Source organism: Alligator mississippiensis, chromosome 14 (assembly GCF_030867095.1).
Source record: "Alligator mississippiensis isolate rAllMis1 chromosome 14, rAllMis1, whole genome shotgun sequence".
NCBI lineage: Eukaryota > Metazoa > Chordata > Crocodylia > Alligatoridae > Alligator > Alligator mississippiensis.
The window spans coordinates 29,534,890-29,553,410 of record NC_081837.1 but is presented as its reverse complement, the minus strand read 5'-3'; the positions used below and the strand labels follow the sequence as shown (position 1 = coordinate 29,553,410).

Here is an 18,521-nt window from a genome sequence, read left to right as displayed (position 1 = left end):
TATCTTTTTATGATGTTTTGGATGCAGAGAGGGTGATCGGGGGCACCTTTTCTAACTCCTTCATCGTGTCAAGTGAGCACAGGGGTTGCTGACTAAGACTGCTCAATCATGGTAACAGCTACTGAACTGCACCTTTCTCAACCCCAGCGCAAGACGACCATCAAGCTACCGCCGCCTACGTGCAGATTTGCGGCCAGAAACTGTCAGACTCACTGGGCCTGTGTCCGTCACCGCTGGTCCGTTTTGGAGGCCGGCACAGGACAGCACCGATCCCTGCGGTGGAAGCCTGCGTGCGACGAGGAAGAAGCTGATGCGCAGACACAATAACCACGCAGTCTCGGCAAGGTGGACACCTGGGCCTAGGGGCAAGGGAGAAACAGCTGACAGGAGACCTCCCCCTTGCTGCAGGCTCCTTTCGCCGTCCCAGTGCTGAGACCCGGGCATCTTCCGCCTGGTCCTTCCCAGGGCAGGGCTGGAGGGTGACTTGTTCCCTCACTCAGCCCCGCTCCCTGGGCGCCCCGACAGCAGCACGGGGCTCCAGCGCCAGCTCAGTCTCCCGGCCCCGCTGCCACCAGGCGGAGCCCGCGAGCCCCCGCTAGAGGCTGCGTTAGCCTCTCGGCGCATGCGCACCAGCTCATGGCATCGCCTAGCGTTGGGCTTGCTCAAGGAGGACGCTTCCGGGGCGGCTGGCCGCGCCCCCAATCGTCACTTCCGGCAGGGCCGGCCCCACCCCCGCGCTGAGGTGGCTGGGAAGATGGCGGCGGCGGCGGCGCTGATTGGGGTGTCGCTGCTGTTGGGCGCGCTCGTGCTGCTGCTGGTCGCGGCGCTGGGCCGGGGCAAGGCGCGGGGGGCGCCCGCCGCGCAGCCGCCAGGTAGGGCCGGGCCAGGGGAGGGGGCTCGGGGCCGGGCCGGGCGGGCGGCGCTGACCGCGCTGTGCCTTGCAGATGCCGCCGTAGCCAACGGTGCCGCCGCGGGCAGGACGCGGGAGCCGAAGCGGCCCAAGCTGCCCTCGCGCGGCCGCCGGGAGAAGCTGCCGCAGCACAGTTTCGCGCACCCGCTGCTCGCCGCCGCCCTCAAGGTACCGCCCGGGGGGTCGGGGCGGGCCGGGGCGGGGGGCGAGGCCGTGCGGGGCTGGCGCCGACGCTGCTGCTCTCGTAGGGTCACAGCGGCAGCGTCACGTGCCTCGACTTCAGCAGCAACGGCAAGTACCTGGCGTCGTGCGCGGACGACCGCACCGTGCGCGTCTGGAGCACTCGTGACTTCCCGGAGCGGGAGCACCGCTGCCTGCGCGCCAACGTGGAGCTGGACCACGCCGCCCTGGTGCGCTTCAGCCCCGACTGCAGGTAGCGCCGCGCCACGGGGCGGCCCAGCCATCGGCGTCGGGGCGGCTCGGCCCGCTCCGGCAGGACAGTGGGTGCAGCAGATTCCCTCCCCTGGACCCCGCTTAGTGGTTGCTGTTACTGGTGTCTAGTTTCTTCTCCCGTCCCTGAGGCTGGACTCGGATTCGTCCAGGCGCTCTCTCCTCTAGGGTGCAGCGTGTTAGGCTTTGCGCGGGCTGGGGTCCGGCAGCAGCAAGCCATGGGGAGCGCCGCAGGATGGGGTGGGAAGGTTAGGTGTAGCAGCGCTTTGAAGCACTTTGAGTGTCCACACAGCATCTCTAGAGGGTCCAGATTTGGAGCAATCCCGGAGCCCTTTCACATGTGAAGCGGGTCAGTCCCTTGGCTGCAGTGGCTACCTCAGCCATGTCCTCAGTTGTGCCTTATCATGCAAAGCTGTAGTCTTTCAAGGTCCTGGTTTAAAGCCAGTCTGTGGTAGGAACCAAACGTTACCTACTGGCTGCTTGGCTTGCATGGAGTGAGGTGGGAGTCTTGATGTAGTAACCAGCTCAGTGTGTTATGTGACCAAGACCACCGTGGCAGTCGGCACTGTTTATTTTCCCTGTTGATGTTCCATCGGAGAGGCCAAAGGTTGAGGGGGTTGTTTGTCCCTGTCTGGGTGAAGGCCCCTGCAGGTCAGGGCCCCGGTGAGACAAGACACTTGTTTTGCTGTTGCCCATGGTGTGGCTTTGCTCATGGCCATGTGACTTTGGGGTGGTTCATGATATTTGCTGCAGAAGATAACCTCCTCTTTCCCTCAGAGCCTTCATCACCTGGCTGGCTAATGGGGAGACCATTCGTGTGTATAAAATGACCAAGAAGGAAGATGGGAGTTTCACTTTCACTGCTGCCCCTGAGGACTTTCCAAAGAAACACAAAGCCCCCATCATCAACATTGGAATTGCTGAGACAGGTACAGACACAGGGTGGGCAGCTCTCTTCTTTCACCTGGGCTCTTAAATCATCTGCCTTTCTCTATTTGAAGAACAGTAACTGCCGGTATGAAAGTTACAGCCTTGGACACACCTGTGGCCTTTTCTGAAAGACCTTGCAGTTGATGTTTCTGCCTCTGCTGCTTCGTAGATAGAATGGATATACTTTGTCACACAGGAATTTCTTCCTGTAAGTGTGAGAAATAGCTAAACTCACTTTCTCATGCATGTCATCTTGCTTTTTTAGGGAATATACTGAAAAAATGTCAGGTCTCTAATGCAGATTATTCTTAAGCAGTCAGTCTCCTCATAGGTTGACTCATAGAATCAGGAATCTGATGCATGTGCAGAACAGGGGTGGCCAATCTGTGGCACTGGCAGCCTGTGTGTATGGCATGCAGGAGATTGGGGAGGGGACAGGTGGCACCGCAGCAGGTCAGACAGAATGCAGAGCAGCAGGTTGGGCAGGGAAGGCATCAGAATGGCACTGAGGAAGGTGCAGGGCTAATTTCTGGCGTGCCTGCCAAAAAGATTAGCTTGTACTGACTTAGAAGATAGTGATCCATGTAACATCTCATGCCCATATTTGCCCTGGGACAGAATTTTTTTGACTACACGGACTCATAGAAGAACAGAATGGTCAGAGATGTTTCCTTTGGCATCTCTAATCCAATAATGATGCATGCCAGGGAGGATAATGAACATGGAATAGGTTACTCTAGATCACTGATTCTTAACCAGGGTGCCATGGTACCCTAGAGTGCCTCAAGATCCTTTCAGGGGTGCTACCAGGTGCTAGGCAGTGTTAGCACTTTTAAGTGTACAAACATGACTCACAAGGTAAACTCAGAAATTTCAAATAGGAATCCACAGTGTTAAACATATTCTGACCTGTTGTGGTCTTTTGAATTATTTGCAGCAGAAGAATTGCTCTCTTGTTTTTCTGTATTAAAAAATAACTGAAAACTAAGAGCTGTCACTTTTTGAGGGGTCTATCGGGGTGCTTTGAGTCTGAAAAGTTTGGGAGCCACTGTTTTAGATATACCTGGTTCAGTGCTCTCCTACAGTAGGGGTACTCAGCCCCTGGTCTGTGGCTGGTTCTGGCTTGTGGAGTCCTGTCATCAAGCCTGTAGGTCTCCCCAAGGGTCCAGAAACTTGGCAGTGGACGAGTGGTAGCAGTGTTAAATTGCCCTTTCCCTGCTGCCAAATTTCAAGACCTGTGAGGAGCCATACTGGATGGATAAGGTGGCCCTGCATGCCATATTGGGGCAGCATGCAGTTGGATTGGGCCTATGGACTGACCCTGCACCAGTCATTAAGCCCTCAGGGCACTGAAGATTGAGCATCACTGCTCTAACACATCTGCTTCTGCCACTGTCAGAGGCAGGATACTGGCTTAGCTGGATCTGACCTAGTATTGCATTTCTTAAGTTCTTACCAGTATAGTATAACTAGGTTCAAAAAGGGACTATACAGACTAATGAACAGTAGAGAAGGTCCTTACTCCCTAACACTCGAAATGTTCCTGATGGAAAAAACACTTAGTTCTAAGTGTCTTATGATCAAAGCAAGTTATACAGAATGTAGGTCTCTGAATAGAAGAGGGGTGGGCGGTACTTGCTTAAAGATTATAGTATTGAAAAAGGTGTTGCCAATCCTAAATATAGCCTCAAATTTGAAATGTTTAAATGCTGCTTCATCAGGCCCAAGTATTTTGATGAATGTTTAATTGTGCAAGCATTATTTTTAATAAACATGCAGCTGTGATGTTGGCAATCCAAACGCTGCGAAGTAGCTTGATATTACATTGGAAGTGTTTGCTCATTTTTCCTATCAAGATTTAGAGATTCAAAAAGTAACGTGGTCAATATGTGCTGTGTTGTGGGAAAACCTCCTTGGGCAGAAGGTGAGAAGCCACCTTCTCTTCACTTCCAGCACCTGTTGACCGACTTGTGCCTTAGCAGTACTGCTGCCCCAGTTAACTGCCCTTTAGAGGGCATGCATGATGGGCACTGGGACTGCATCCAGACTCATGTGGCAACCAAAGGATTAAAGCAGATGTCCCTCACCTTTTGAGTCCAGGTTAACTGTAACTGCAGTAGAAAGTCACAAAGAGAGGTGTCAGGAAATGAACATGTAAGGATCTCTTGTTTCTCCTCCCAAAATGAACTTGAATCCCAGTGAGGTGCATGGGTCCTAATCAGACATCAGAGTGGTATTTCAGAGGCTGCTGACAGCGCAGCTTCTCAGTAGCTGTGCTGCAATGGTCTGTGCCATCCAAGCCAGGAAGAAAGTGCTCAGGGAGTGGTATCTTTTCCTAGCCCTTTAAAATAAAGGGGTTCCTTTTGCTTCCTCCATCATCTTCCTCTTGTGTGGTGAAGAGAGTTTCCTAGCCAAGATTTTACCTTTGTTGGCAGTAGAAGGAACAGCCTTGAAGAAGATGTAGTGCAAGTGTTGGCTTGTCTCTCACCCCACATCTCTTATGGGCCTGTGGGGCAGCATTAACACTGGACCTGGAAGATGTTCTAACTTGAGTCCCTTTTTCCTCAGGGAAGTTCATCATGACGGCTTCCAGTGACACTACTATACTTATCTGGGACCTGAAGGGTGAAGTCCTGGCCAACATCAACACTAATCAGATGAACAATGCCTTTGCATCCGTATCTCCTTGTGGGAGGTGAGGAGAGTGTGGATACTGTCAAGAGGTAGCAGGGATTAGGATACTGTCCACTCCTGTATGGCAGGGTGAGGGTTGAAGGGATAAGGTTGGATAGAAGACTCTCTCTTTCCCTAGAAGGGGCATCCTCAGCTTCAGTTTTGTCACTGATTTGATTAAACTTTTGGATGAATACACCTTTTATACAGTGATCCTGGCCCTGAAGCCTTTCAGAAATCATGGAAGGTTTTATGTTCCTCTGCTTGGTTAGTTAGAAAGATATTTGGGAACCTTGAGAGCAGCAGTATCTAGCATATTAGGGGTCTTCTCACCTTCACCATCAGCACCTGTTCACTGACTTGTGCCTCAGCAATACTGTTGCCCCAGTTTACTGCCCTTTGGAAGGCACACATGATGGGCACTGGCACTGCATCCAGGCTCATGTAGCAACCAAAAGAGCAAAGCAGATGTCTTTGAACTTTTGAGTCCAGGTTAATTGTAACTGCAGTAGATGAGAACAAGCTTTTCCTAGCAAGTAATGCACCTTTAGCAAAGATAAGTCTGTAACAGTCTTTCACTGACATGTCACAGCAGTGATGTTGTATGAACTTACCCTGTCTCAGGGCATTTGGGAATGTGAACTCTAGGTGTCTGGGTGTCCCTTGCTGGTCTCAAAGCATACCATGCCCTGGGTATCCTTTGTGGAGCAGTCTTCTTACAGTCTCCTGTCCCATACTGACTTCCTGGAGTGCCATACACCTGTCACTGTGTAAATGGTGACAAACGGTACTTATTTCCCTAGCGAGAACCCAGGATGTTAACTCAGATCTCTTGATAGGGTCAGCCAGCATCTTGAGCTCTTGCAATACCCACATCTGCTTGGGTTCCCCCACCTGACTACCTTTAATCTCCCCAGCGTGTTCAAAGAACAGTCAGACAAATAAGGGAGCAACAGCAGTGCATCCTGTCCCCAGTGAAGCACTCTGCCTGGTCTAGCATCATTTGACTGATGTCCTGTTTGGGCTTTCTTCCAGGTTTGTGGCATCCTGTGGCTTCACCCCTGATGTGAAGGTCTGGGAAGTGTGCTTTGGCAAGAGTGGAGACTTCCGAGAAGTGGTCAGGGCTTTTGAGTTGAAAGGCCATAGTGCTGGCGTGTACTCTTTCTCATTCTCTAATGACTCCAGACGGTAAGATGCCCTTTAGCTGCCCTAGATCATGTCCTGTCTAGTATAATCTTCCCTGTGACTGGTTGGGTGATCTCTTCCAGCATAAAGGAGTAATAAGTCAGTAGAGATTCCTTCCTCAGCACTGCAAGTCTCTAAGCACCATGTGCTGAATCGCTCCATCCTGACTGATAAGAAAGTTAGGAAAAGTAGGGGCTGGAAGAGACCTCAGGAGGTCATATTTAGTCCAACTCCCAGCTGAAGGTAGGATCATCCCTTACTAAACCATCCCTGTCAAATGTCTGTCTAGTCTGCTCATCTGTGACAGCATGTTGGCATTGATGAGACTGCTTGCCAAGCCAAGGAAGGTTTCCACCTTCTTACTCCCCAGTTCAGATTTCCCTCTTGCTGGTGCATGGTTGTTCTCCCCCACCTTCAATACAACATTTCCCTGGGTACCAGAGTTAGCAGGTCACCAGTCAAGCCATCATGGCATGCAGTATCCAGGAGAATGGCTCCTCTTTCCTGGTAGGGTCTGCAGTTTGCAGGGGCTGGAGAAGGGGGAACGGTATTGTGTTGCTCCTTGCACCTGACGTGGACATGTCTCTTTTGCTGTAGGATGGCAACAGTTTCAAAAGATGGCACATGGAAGCTGTGGGACACTGACATAGAGTATAAGAAGCAACAAGATCCTTATCTGCTGCTGACAGGGAAATGTGAGGTGTCTGAGCCTTGTCATATTGCCTTGTCCCCCGATGCCCGGGTAATGGCCATCTCTTGTGGCACTAATATCATTATGTACAACACCCGAAGGGGAGAGGAGGAGGAGCGCTTTCTCAACGTCCACGGAGAGTACATCACGGACTTGGCCTTTGATATTAACAGTCGTTACTTGGTGTCGTGTGGAGACAGGGCCATTCGGGTGTTCCACAACACAGCAGGCTACCGGGCTGTGATGGAGGAAATGAAAGGGATGCTGAAAAAAGCTACTAATATGGCCACCAGAGAGAGACTGCAGCAGCAGATCACAGATGCTCAGAGTGCACTGGACAGTATTTCAGCCAAGAAGGACTAACCTCAGTCTACTGGGATCAGTGTATGTGCAACCTCTCTGAGGTGGGGAGCTTTGCACTTTGCATTTATTGGGATTTTAATACTGAATTGAGTGCTAATAAAAATGTACAGACTGCTCAACCCGTTGGGGTTCCCTTGTGTATTTCTAAACAGAGTTGGAGAGCTGGAAAGCTGAGTGGCAGAGGTGGAGATGGTTTAAAGAGGCCATATGATGGGAAGTAGCTGCCTAGGGAAGATTGAAGGGGAGGAAGCCTGTAATTACCCTAAAACTTCATTGATCCTGAGCTATGTTATGAGGTTCCAGACCAAATGGGAGGGTAGTTCTTGTGTGAGGTAGTTAGAGCACAGATGATGAATGCCTTTTAAGGAGCTGTGAAATGGCTTTGCGGGGGTGAAGCGCATCTAGGGAGAGAGAGAGATTTTTCTGGGCTTGCTCCAAACTTTGGAACTCCTCACAGTTGCTAAAAATCTAAGTTATTGGCCTGGAATGTAGCAAAAGCTTGCTGGCATGCTAAAAATGCGAAACAGCAGTGAGCAGTAAACCTAACATTTAGTTTGAGATGGCAGACTGCCTGAATTTGGACTACAAAAAAACAGTTCTTAATGCTTACTGGGGTTGTGTAACTCGCCTCTGGGAAAGTGATTCAACATCTTTGGCAACAGAATTATTTTTTCCTTCTAAATGTTAATACTAGAACTATAAATGAGATTCCTTTGGGGCTGAGTGTAGTCTTCTGTATCTTGTTACTGGTCATGCTGCATCTTGAGATGCAGCAGCAGATTACTTTGGTGACAGGACACAGAGAGGACAGTATATTACTAAAATACTAGCAGGATGAACAGGGAAGTGTCTCATAAGGGATCTCTGTTCCGTTCCTTATGTGCAAACCAGAACATTTTACTCCCACTTACAGTGATGGCAGAACAGTTCTACTGGGCAGGTCCTGCCATCTGCACTTGCAGCTAAAAGCTAATGGATATTTTAAAATATCCTGGTTTTGAAACAGAGGTAGTAAAGTAGCCTGGGATTCTGCAGTACAATAGTGTTTCTGTACAGAGGTGTGTAGTATACATCAGCCAATAGGGCCTAGGCACTTGGTGTTGAAAACAAATACTTTCTGTGGGTTGTGTGCCCCTATTAAATGTCAGGGTGACTGAGCCCTGTGGTGCACAGTTCATGCTGGGATCCTGTGTGGGATGGAATTCTAGTTTTAAGGTTAGGTTTTAATGAGCCCTGAAACCTGACACGAGTGTGTTTTGGGAGACACTAAAACTAAAGTTCTGCTGCCATAGACAAATATATCACTAATAGGATCCTAGGCTGGATATGACCTAATGCAGGGGTGGCCAACCTATGGTCTGTGTGCCACAAGTGATGTGGACAACCTCTATAGGGCACGCAGCACTTGAAGGGAGGGTAGATGAAGAGCAGAGCACCAGAGGGTCCAGAGGGGCGGACTGGACTGGTGCTTGGAGGGGGTGGGACTATTGTGGCATGACTGTCACAAGGCTGCCCCACCCCCTGAACTTAGGGTTGACCCCTCTTCCTTTCCTATTAATATTTTGCAGTGTGTCAAATCTCCCCCAATACCATGTGATGCAAGTGCTCTGTGCTGCTGTGCACAATGTGGTGGCGCTATTAATGACCGATTTGCTGACTTCAGAGAGTATCTGAAACATGGCTCTGAACATTGTTGTTGATGCAGCCCAGCCGTAAAGGTGAAATGTTACTGTAAAAGGGTAGTCAAGAAACCCTGATTTAAGTTGCATACTTTAATCTTGTATTCGGATTATTTATCCATATCTGTATTTTGATTCTCAGTTCTTACTTTTTTATTACATAAAAAATGCCATGGATTCTGCCAATGTCCAATTTCCTTCTTATTTTAATGATTTGTCACCCTCCATTAAAATTGTTAAATATGGACGAAGGCAGCAAATTAAGACGGTTTTATGACTGGGATAGTGGAATACGTGTTTTGCCCTTAATCGCTGTGGACCATTATTCTCCAACTGCCCCCGTGGGGCCTTCGCAGCAGGAAGGGAGAGGGGCGGCCTCTGCAATTGCAGTCCAGCAAGACCCCCCAGCGCCGCGGACCAGTGCGGTGGGGCTCTGCCCGTCGGATCAGGACCTGGAGGCCGGGCTCGGGCCAGGAGCGGGCCCCACACGCCACGGTCTGGACACGTGGCCCCAGCGAGCAGCAGCCAGCGCCGCCGCCGCTTCCTCACGACCCAGGGAAGCTCTGCCGGGATTGAGACCCGGCGGGGCGGGGCGGGGCAGCGGTGCCGCGCATGCGTGCTTGGGGGCGGGGACTCGAGGATCGCTGCGCAACATGGCAGCGCCCCCGCCCTGGCGCCGCTCCCCGCACGCGCGTCAGTCAGGCGCCGGCTGCGCCGCGCAGGCGCACTGCGTCACCCCGCTCTTCCCTCCCCTCGGGCGCAGCGGGCGCGCTGACGTATTACGCATAGGGCGTGGATAGGGCGGGTCGCGCGCATGCGCCGGGAGCGGCGGCGGGTGCTGCGGAGCCGAGGCTGCCGGGGCTGCGGGCGCCATGTCGGGCCGCTCGGTGCGAGCCGAGACCCGCAGCCGCGCCAAGGATGACATCAAAAAAGTGATGGCGGCCATCGAGCGCGTCCGCAAATGGTGAGAGGCGGGGCCGGGGGGGCGGGGCCTCGAGGCAAGCGACCAATCACTGTGCCATGCGGGCTTCGGCGGAGGCCCTCCAGTGAAGAACACCCAATCAGAGAGCTGTGCCGGCCGGTGGGTGGGATTAAATGGGGAGCGCCCAATCGCTGCTACCTGCGGCTTGCGGAAGGTGAGGACAGGAAGGGTGGCCAGATTGGCAGGTGCCGGAACCAATCGTCGTCCAACCCACGCGGTGAGGGCGTGGCTTTAGAGACGTTTGTGGATTGGCACTTTCCCAGGCCAATCGCAGCTGAGGGCGGGGGAGGGGGGGGTCTATTGTTACCATGGGGCAGGAGGAACCCGCCCACCTCTACCCCGCGTCTGCCCGCGGTGGGGGCGGGGCCGGGCCGGGCTCCGGGGTCGGTGGAGGGGGGGAGGTGTCGCCGGGTCGTTGGTGCTGCTCAGCGGGACTCGGGGGCGCTGCGGAAGCGAGGGCAGCAGGAGTAACTCCTGCGGGGTGGAGCCGCCGCCGCCCCCCTCCGCCCCGGCCTGGGGCCGCACAAGATGGCGCTCCCGGGCGGCCCCCGGCCCCTGCCCGAGCGGGGGAGGCACTCGGGCCCCAGGCAGTGGCTGGAGCCGCCTCCCAGTGGCAGGTCACCTCTGCCCTGGTGCGGAGCTCCAGCCCCTTCCTCTGGGCTCTCTTGCTGCAGCCGCAGCAGGTTCCCTGGGCTCCGCTTCGCTTCCTGACGGGCCCCGAGCGCCTGCTCCGAGCTGCTCCCCGCGCTGCGCTTGTACAGGGAACTTGCCAATCCGTGAGCTCGGGACTAGCCACCGCGCGCGGCGCCTCCCCGAGCTGGGTGAGAAACCCGGTTAGCACATGGAGAGCCCACACGCGTGCTGCTACTCGCTGCCTTGCTGAGCATTTTGGGGACATCCTGGTTATTGGTTACAGATTATCCCACAATCCCAAACAGCAAGGATGAGAAACGGTGTGAACGGTCCCGATCCGCAGCAGCCAAAACCTCGAGCTTCTTCCCTGCTGGTAGTTGTTATAACGCAGCGATTGATACAGGAACCCGCCCCGCATTGAACACGGGAGGGCAGCATGAATATTGAATTTAACGTCCAATTATGTAACGAGGACTCTTGTGGTATTTCAGGGGGACCTACAGTGCTCCGACAAAAACCATCCTTGCCCCCGCAGCACTGATTATATTGCAATTAACTGTCATGCTGCTGTAAAAGAGAATAGTTGCATCTTTCTGACAGGTGAAGAGGTCTGACCCCTAGCGGGCATAGTCTGTGGAGGGGAAAGCCCATGTGATCGTCAGTGCTGCCTTTAAGGGCTGGAGGCAGAATTTGTTTCAAAACCAAAAGCTTAGATTGCAGGACATGAGATGCAGCAGCTGGCTCACTGACCCCTGCAAACCCTCCCTGCCCATTGCCTGCCCTTCTCCCTAGTTAGACACCACTCCCCTACTCGTGTTGGGGAGGGTCTAGTTTCTCACCCTGCTAGCCAGCCCCAGGGACAGAGTGCAGGTCTGATTACATCCCCCCCCCCCCCACCCGGGCCCTGATGATAGGAATACATTAATGTAAAAGCTAGTATAAAGAGAAGCTGCCAGTATCCTCTCATCTGACTGGGCAGAGAATGTAAGAAGTGAGACAGGGTTTGAATAGCCCTGATCCTAGCCGAGTGTTTACATAGCCGTATGGAAGTCCATGGGGGCACTGCAGGCAGGCTCTGCTTTACTGGTAGGACTGTCAGTTTTACTCTTTTTCTGAAACTTCCTTGGTAAGTTTATGGAAAAGCAGCAGTATAGGCATGATCCTGAACTTCCTGGTAACTGGATTACCTTTCTGAGGGGGAGGAACATGGCTGTGTACTAAGCAACCCCTTAAATGCTTCACTGACTGTGTGGCTGCCAGAGGTTGCTTGTTCCGTCAGTTTTAATCTTTTTCCTGGCCTGTGGTAGGGAGAAGAAGTGGGTGACAGTTGGAGACACTTCTCTCCGGATATTCAAGTGGGTGCCTGTAGCAGACAGTAAGGAGGTAAGTGCTGAGCCTATGTAAGGAGAGAGCTTAAAGGTTTCCACACTGTGGCTGGGGAAGAACATGCCTGAACAGTGTGTAGTTGGCAGGGGTTCCTTATGGCTGTTATGAGCTAGTCTTCATCACTGTGCTTATGGCCTGGGTTGGTACATTGAAGTGATGAATGAATTGAACTGGCAAGTGCTACTGCCAGGGCTAGAGGAGAGAGAGAAGGCAGCTGTGTCCTTAGGGAGGGCAGCTTCCTCTGAAGCTTTGGTTCATGTCTCTCCCTTGTACCTGTTGACAGTAAACTCCTTTAACCTCAGGGGTTTTTTTCTCTCTTTCTCCCTTCAAGAAAGAGAAATCCAAATCAAGTAGCAACGCGGCACGTGAATCCAATGGCTTCCCAGCTGACACCTCTGCCAACTCCTCCCTCCTCCTGGAGTTTCAGGGTGAGTCTGCTCAGCCTCATCCCATTACTTTGCTAGTGTGCTGGTAGGCAGGGAAAGGGCACTTCCACCACTCACACTGAAAGGGACTTCCAGGAGCTAAAGGGTTGCTAGATTCTGCGTATTGTACATCTCTGTGGGAGCAGTGTGAATTTCTACAAGGCATGTTGATTTAACACATTAGGCTTCTAGGATTATCTATGGTGAAGCTTTTAATTACTGGCGTCTGATGGAAAAGCAATAAAATGAGTAATTATAGCTGTGGTTTTCCCTTTCTTTTCCAGCAAGAGGCATCATAGGGAATGTTTTGGATAATTGGAGGGATGGAGAGCTCCCTACATCCCCTTTCCTATCTGTGCTTCATTTTTCTGCAATGACTGAGGTTCTGCCAGCAGAACCTGTTCTGGAACTCTCCTTATTATCACCTCCAGCCCAGTATACTGTCATGCTTGGTGGCAGACAGTGGATGCTGAAGGGGAGAATAAACAGTATATGCTCAGAAGTTTCCACCTCATACCCCATATTCCACACTGTTCCTCCCACTGTAGCTTCCACTGTTCAGAGATCTAGGAAGTTCTGATTTTGATGCCGCATCCCTTTCTACCACGTGCAGTACTTAACTGATACACAAGCCCTTGTGAGTACAGTCCCAGAGTCCTGGTATCTCGTGGGTTGCCAAAATCATAGGATGGTCCGTGCCTCCCCAGGGAAAGAGGAAGGGCTTTGGTATCCCTGTGTATAGGCAGTGGATTTGTGTACTTAGGGATTTGGCTGTTGGTGAAAGGCAGGCATCCAGTAGACTGAAGAGCTTTGTTCATGCAACCATGCTACGTGCTGTGTGTTCACTAAACTGCAGGGATCATTTTGCTTCCTTTTCTTTGTTTTCATGTCCTGTCCTTTCCTTTTATTTGAGGACCTATATCCTCTCCCCTGCAGATTAACCCTACTTATAATTCTTGCTGGAAATCCAGGGGGCAAGTGTACGTGATTTTGCAAGCCCAGAGTGCTAGGTAGCTGCAGAACTCTTCTGCTTGCATGCGAGTTCTCTCAGCAGAAAGTCATGCCTGGTACCCTTCTCCATTGGTCCTCTCCTTCAGAGCTCATCTATGCTGGGCTGCATAGGCTTCCGTAGCAGCAAGGCAAGGTCCTCTATGTGACATGTTGATAATTTTTCAGATGAGAACAGTAATCAGAGCTCCCTATCAGATGTTTATCAGCTCAAGGTTGACAGTAGCCCAAACTCAAGCCCTAGCCCCCAGCAGAGTGAATCAATGAGTCCTGCGCAAACGTCTGACTTCCGCACAGATGATTCGCAGCCACCTACACTGGGGCAGGAGACCCTGGAAGGTGAGTGCTGGGGAGGGTATGGCGTAGCCAGCTGTATTGAGACAGGATATCATGGGAGGGTGGAGACCGGAGAGAACCTAGGAAAGCACTGTTGAGCCAGCCATTCTGGATTGCTCATATTGGAGCTATAGAGCATCTACTTCTTGCCTGAGTGGAGGTCTGTTTGTGGCTGTGCAGAGGTATCAATGCTATGATGTATGGGCTTGGAAAAACACGCTTATAACAGCTCCATTTGCTTGAGATGGGGTTGACTTTTCTCAGGCACTCCCTGGAGTTCAGGGGCAGAGATACTGGAATATATTCCAGGTATGGTTCCTCCTTTGGATCCGTTCTGACTCCTGAGAACAAGTTGTGCCTTCAGGCAAGGTGGTGGTACCTGGCTGGCTCGCTCAGTAAGCTAGGAAAGTGTTTTGCTGTTAACACAGGACTTTGAGGCTGCCATATCAATAACTCTTCCCTGTTTCTTTCCAGAGCCTTCTCTGCCTCCTTCAGAAGTTGCAGATGAACCTCCCACTCTCACGAAGGAAGAGCCTGTACCTCTTGAGACTCAGGTAAAGGAAGGAGGACTCAGAGCCTTCACTAGATGCATATAGAGTTGAACTGCACCTATCATTCCTGTGGCATATTGACATTGAAATCTAGCAATGCAGATTTTTTCACTGCTGTCCATGTACAGATGCGTCCAGCTAATGAGCTTGTTCCATAATCCTAATGAGTTTGTTCCATAATCCTGAACTGCCCTTTGTGGAGCTGCCAAAAATCTCATGCTTCCTCAGCAGTTTCTGTGCTGTGGCTCTGAGCTGTCAGTGCAAAGATTGGTAGCACATTGAGAAAATGTAGAGACAGTGAAATAACCAGTCCAGCTAACAGAGAACCTTGCATCCAGGCATGGCATGACTGGAAGCTTACACGGCTGGTGCTGTGGTGACCCGTTGAACCACGTGGTCAGATCAGTTCCCTCTCTACAGTGTTTTTTGTGTCCATGTGTGAGCACAGACCCCAGGAACCATGCTGAGCTGTACACGGAGCAGGATGCCTTCTTTGTGCTACCATTAATCTGTACTGTCTTGCTGTTGCAGGTAACTGAAGAGGAAGAAGATTCTGGCGCACCGCCTCTGAAGAGATTTTGTGCCGATCAGAACTCTGTGTGCCATACAGCCTCAGAGAGCTAGCCTGCCCTTCCCTGGAGATGGGGCGCCTCCCGCCAGCCCCCTGCAAAGCCAGTCTGCCCTTCCCCTGGGGATGGGGCACCTCCTGTCAGCACCCTGCAGAGCCAGTCTGCCCTTCCCCAGGGAACTGGGCGTCTCCCACCACCTCCTCCCAGAGCCAGCCTGCTGTTCCCCTGGGAAAAGGGGCTTTAGGGCATCTCCTGCCATCATTACCTGCAAATTTGACTCTATTTATTGGCTCCCTCTTTTCCTGCTGAACTGTACCATAGTGGCATAGGGGCTCTGGCGTGTTGCTTGCATGGGTAAGGGGAAGAGTCCTCTGGGCTTCCTGCTCTGGGTGGCCTTTGAGGACCTGGCAGATGTGGTTTGCCTGCTTTCAGATCCCTCATATACCCCCTTCCCCCTCCACTTGCTGGGAATGGAAGAGTCTTGTTCCTCCTGCACTATGGTTTCTGCTCCCTCTTGTTGACCATATCCTGAATCTTGTGGTAAACAAGCCTCACAGAGGGCAATGGGGAGCTCGGGGAACAGTCAAGGCATGGGGCCTTCGAGCTGTGGGGATACTGACAAAGGCCTTCCATACCACAGGGCAGGGATCCCAAGCTGGGACACTGTGCAATAAGCTGTTAGTTTAAGCCATTAGTATTGGAGGAAACAGGAGCTCTCCCACTGTGTCAGGAAGGCAAAGAAGTGCACCAGGGCACAGCCCTTTTGCAGCTAGGCACTATGGAGGTGCTGTGGGCTACCCCCCTCGGGGGGCCGTGAAAGGGAGCAAGCTCTTGGTACAGAGCCCAACTTAGCACCGAAGTCAGGGAATATTCAAGCAGGTCTCTGGCTGACTGTGCCCTGCTATCCATCTAGCTGCACCTGGCATGGACTCTCTGCCTAATGTGAATGCCCATGGAAGAGGTTGGCACAGAGCAGAGGTAACTGCCTTCCTTAGCCTGGGGGTGGAGAGCTCCTGCAGTGAAGCTAGGTACAATTCTGATCCCTGAATAGAGAAGGATACAGGTAGGATACAGGGTTCCTCACCCCCCCTCTCACCCCAGGGCTCCTTGTCCTCACTCAGCACTGTTGAGGGACCCGTTTCCTAGCACACCCTTGCACCCTCTGCGTTGGCACCCATGATCTTTCAGCACATCTTCCCCGCCCCGTCTCTTGGTGAGAGATGCCCCTGGCTTGTTGACCATGGAGCTCTTGTCCCTTTCCTCCAACTTCATGGACCTGTTTCCTCTTTGTTGCGATCTGCATGTCAAATTGAGTCTGTGATTGAGTCTCTGTTGAAGTCGAAGGCATCGGCTGCGCGTGGAAGTGGAGAGATATTTTAGCACTGAATAGAATATTTTTAAAATTAAACTATTTGAAATACAGTATGTGAGCTTCTCAATGCAGTAGACTAGCAAGGGGTTGACTTCCACTAGTGCTGTGGGCTGGGGTTCTTCTCCAGGGAGCTGTGGGAGGCTGGAAGAGAGGAGATACGGGGCAAGAGTCTTGCCTGGAAGCCAGGTTAGAGTCTATTGTTCACATCTATTATCTGATGCCACCATTGGAGCCCCCAGGGCACTAATACTGGCAGCAAGAAACTGAAGGTGCTGTTAGTTTTGTCCAGTCCTTGTATCTTGTTAGGAAAGTCTCATCCTGCTGGATACTGCAGAGGAAAGAACAGCATAAGGCAGCATCTGCACCAGTCATTGCCATGGCCCTTGGATGGATGGGTGTGTCTGTCCTAGATCTCCACATTGCTTTGCAATTTAAATCAACACTGGATACATCATATTCTCATTCTTGTGTTTTGCTGAGCAACAGGCAGAGCTGGGTTATGTTCTTTGGGGAGGGGAGTTGGGGGGTGGGGATGGTTAATACTCAGCCTTGCCCTGCGTATTGAAGACACTTCCTCACTGCTGCTTAGGAGGGTTTTTTCCTGACTGGTTCACAAAAAATGCAGAAGCCACATTCAGTCCCCTTGAGAAAATTAACTGCATGATTTGGTAACCTCGTTGCCACAAAGGACAGGTTTAGCCCATTTGAGCTATACCATATAACATTACCAGTTAGGACAAAACAACTCCGCTAGGACATGGGCTAAACGGGGCATTTCTCTACATCTTTTGCAGTTGCCCTTGGAGCAACAATTTACATACAACTTTCTTGTAGAAAAAAATTTGTTAAGGGTTTTGTTTTAGTTTGTTTCCCAAAAATGTTGGGGATCAGAACATGGTTTTTTGATTAAAACGATTTGATGTAAACATTTGCCCCATTTTATTCATGAGTGATTCTGCTCTGTACCCCTGGAGGGGGATGTCTCTACCGAGTCTCCTGTATGACTGTTCCCTAAAAGCGAGCCCACTCCTGCCCATTTGTTGTGGCTGATAAGCTTGGACTTCCCTTACGACTCTTGGGGCATGTGCGACTTGCTGATGTTTTCTGCACAGCCAAACACTAGAATCACAAAGCGGCTTTTCGCACAGGATCTTCCACAAGATCTCATGCCCAGCTCTTCCCTCAAGCCCCTGTCACTGCAAGTGGAAGACAGCCTGGTGGAATCGTCTGTGATGCCCTTCAAGATTGGGAGACATCATTATGGGAATTCTAGGACTGGACATTGAGGGATCAGAGCCCAGAACTCAAATCTGCAGGGCTGGACAAACCACCAACCTGGCAGAGTCAACAAAAAGACCTGTTTATATCACTTTAACATATATTTTATCAAAAGGGCATAAAATAAACTAATATGGTTATGACATGCTGTGGTGTTCTGTGCAGACGACAAAGTCAAACAGATATGGCTAAAAGGCATTAATATGCATAGGAAGCAGGGTTGCATTTCCCCCTCTGCTTCCCCACCTCCCCCTTTTTGCTTTCCTAATTTCTACCTATTTACATTTTCACTGACATCCCTATCACACTTTTAGCTTCTCTCATTCCTTGGAGTCTCAGAACAGCAGAGACTTCCTATGCTTGAAGAAGGATGATTTTGTCCAAAAGCTTGCTAAGAACTTTTTTCCAACTACTCGGTCTAATAAAAGATATATCTACTCAAAGAACCTTGCCTGGGTTGCTTATACAGCACTGTGGATTCTAATACCCAGTCCAGATGCCAGTAACTACAGCACCAGAATCATTGCTTCCAGTCCCACTACTGCAAGTTTGAATAAATGCACTATAAGCATAAATCAGAACAGCCTTTATTCTGTGCCAGGTGATCAAGTCAACTGCCAAAGGAGGTAGGTAGAAAATCTTTCAAAATCATGCATCTTTTCTGCATACGCTTTCTTGAACAATCCAGTCACAAGCTATTATACATTTAGCTGCATAGGTATGTTGTTTAATCACATGCTTACTAATCAATCAAAATATTTATCATGTATCTTTCAATATCTGAACCATGTTTTATAGTTTATATGTTTATGCATGAGGAATTAAATTTGTTACATTCCTGACTTACCAAGTTGGGTACTGACTCAGCCAAACAAAGATAATTGTTCATGGTTCAGAGAATATTCTATCTAGTTTCTCGAGCACTATAGGATAAATTCCATCAGACCTTGCTGAAATTTCTATTCTTAACCTGTTATTTTTCTAATCTAGTCTGACCTTGTATCTCCTTATTAAGGTTAATGCATTAAATATTTGGTATTTTTTTGTGACGACGTTACCAAAGTAGGTATTGACTATTTCAGCTTTCTTTGTTTTATCTG

General features: G+C 50.8%; 2 protein-coding genes across 4 annotated transcripts; both read left to right on the top strand.

Moving 5' to 3' along the window:
* The first annotated feature begins 738 nt into the window (after positions 1-738).
* TBL2 (transducin beta like 2) lies at positions 739-9,067 on the top strand. Of its 3 annotated transcripts, XM_019492573.2 has the most exons (8): positions 739-872; positions 945-1,078; positions 1,159-1,343; positions 2,138-2,289; positions 4,859-4,985; positions 5,999-6,151; positions 6,746-7,243; positions 8,771-9,067. In XM_019492573.2, exons 1-7 carry the CDS (start codon positions 755-757, stop codon positions 7,200-7,202), a joined length of 1,326 nt encoding a protein of 441 aa, XP_019348118.2. In that variant the 5' UTR covers positions 739-754; the 3' UTR covers positions 7,203-7,243; positions 8,771-9,067. The 3 variants fall into 3 exon arrangements, with proteins under 3 accessions (XP_019348118.2, XP_019348117.2, XP_059573307.1); XM_019492572.2 differs by lacking the exon at positions 8,771-9,067 and having other exon boundaries at positions 6,746-7,321; XM_059717324.1 differs by lacking the exons at positions 739-872; positions 945-1,078; positions 8,771-9,067 and having other exon boundaries at positions 1,232-1,320; positions 6,746-7,321.
* A 590-nt stretch (positions 9,068-9,657) lies between these two features.
* BCL7B (BAF chromatin remodeling complex subunit BCL7B) lies at positions 9,658-16,193 on the top strand. Its single transcript, XM_006258792.4, has 6 exons — positions 9,658-9,845; positions 11,804-11,879; positions 12,214-12,310; positions 13,484-13,654; positions 14,126-14,205; positions 14,734-16,193. Exons 1-6 carry the CDS (start codon positions 9,754-9,756, stop codon positions 14,824-14,826), a joined length of 609 nt encoding a protein of 202 aa, XP_006258854.1. The 5' UTR covers positions 9,658-9,753; the 3' UTR covers positions 14,827-16,193.
* Positions 16,194-18,521: the final 2,328 nt, after the last annotated feature.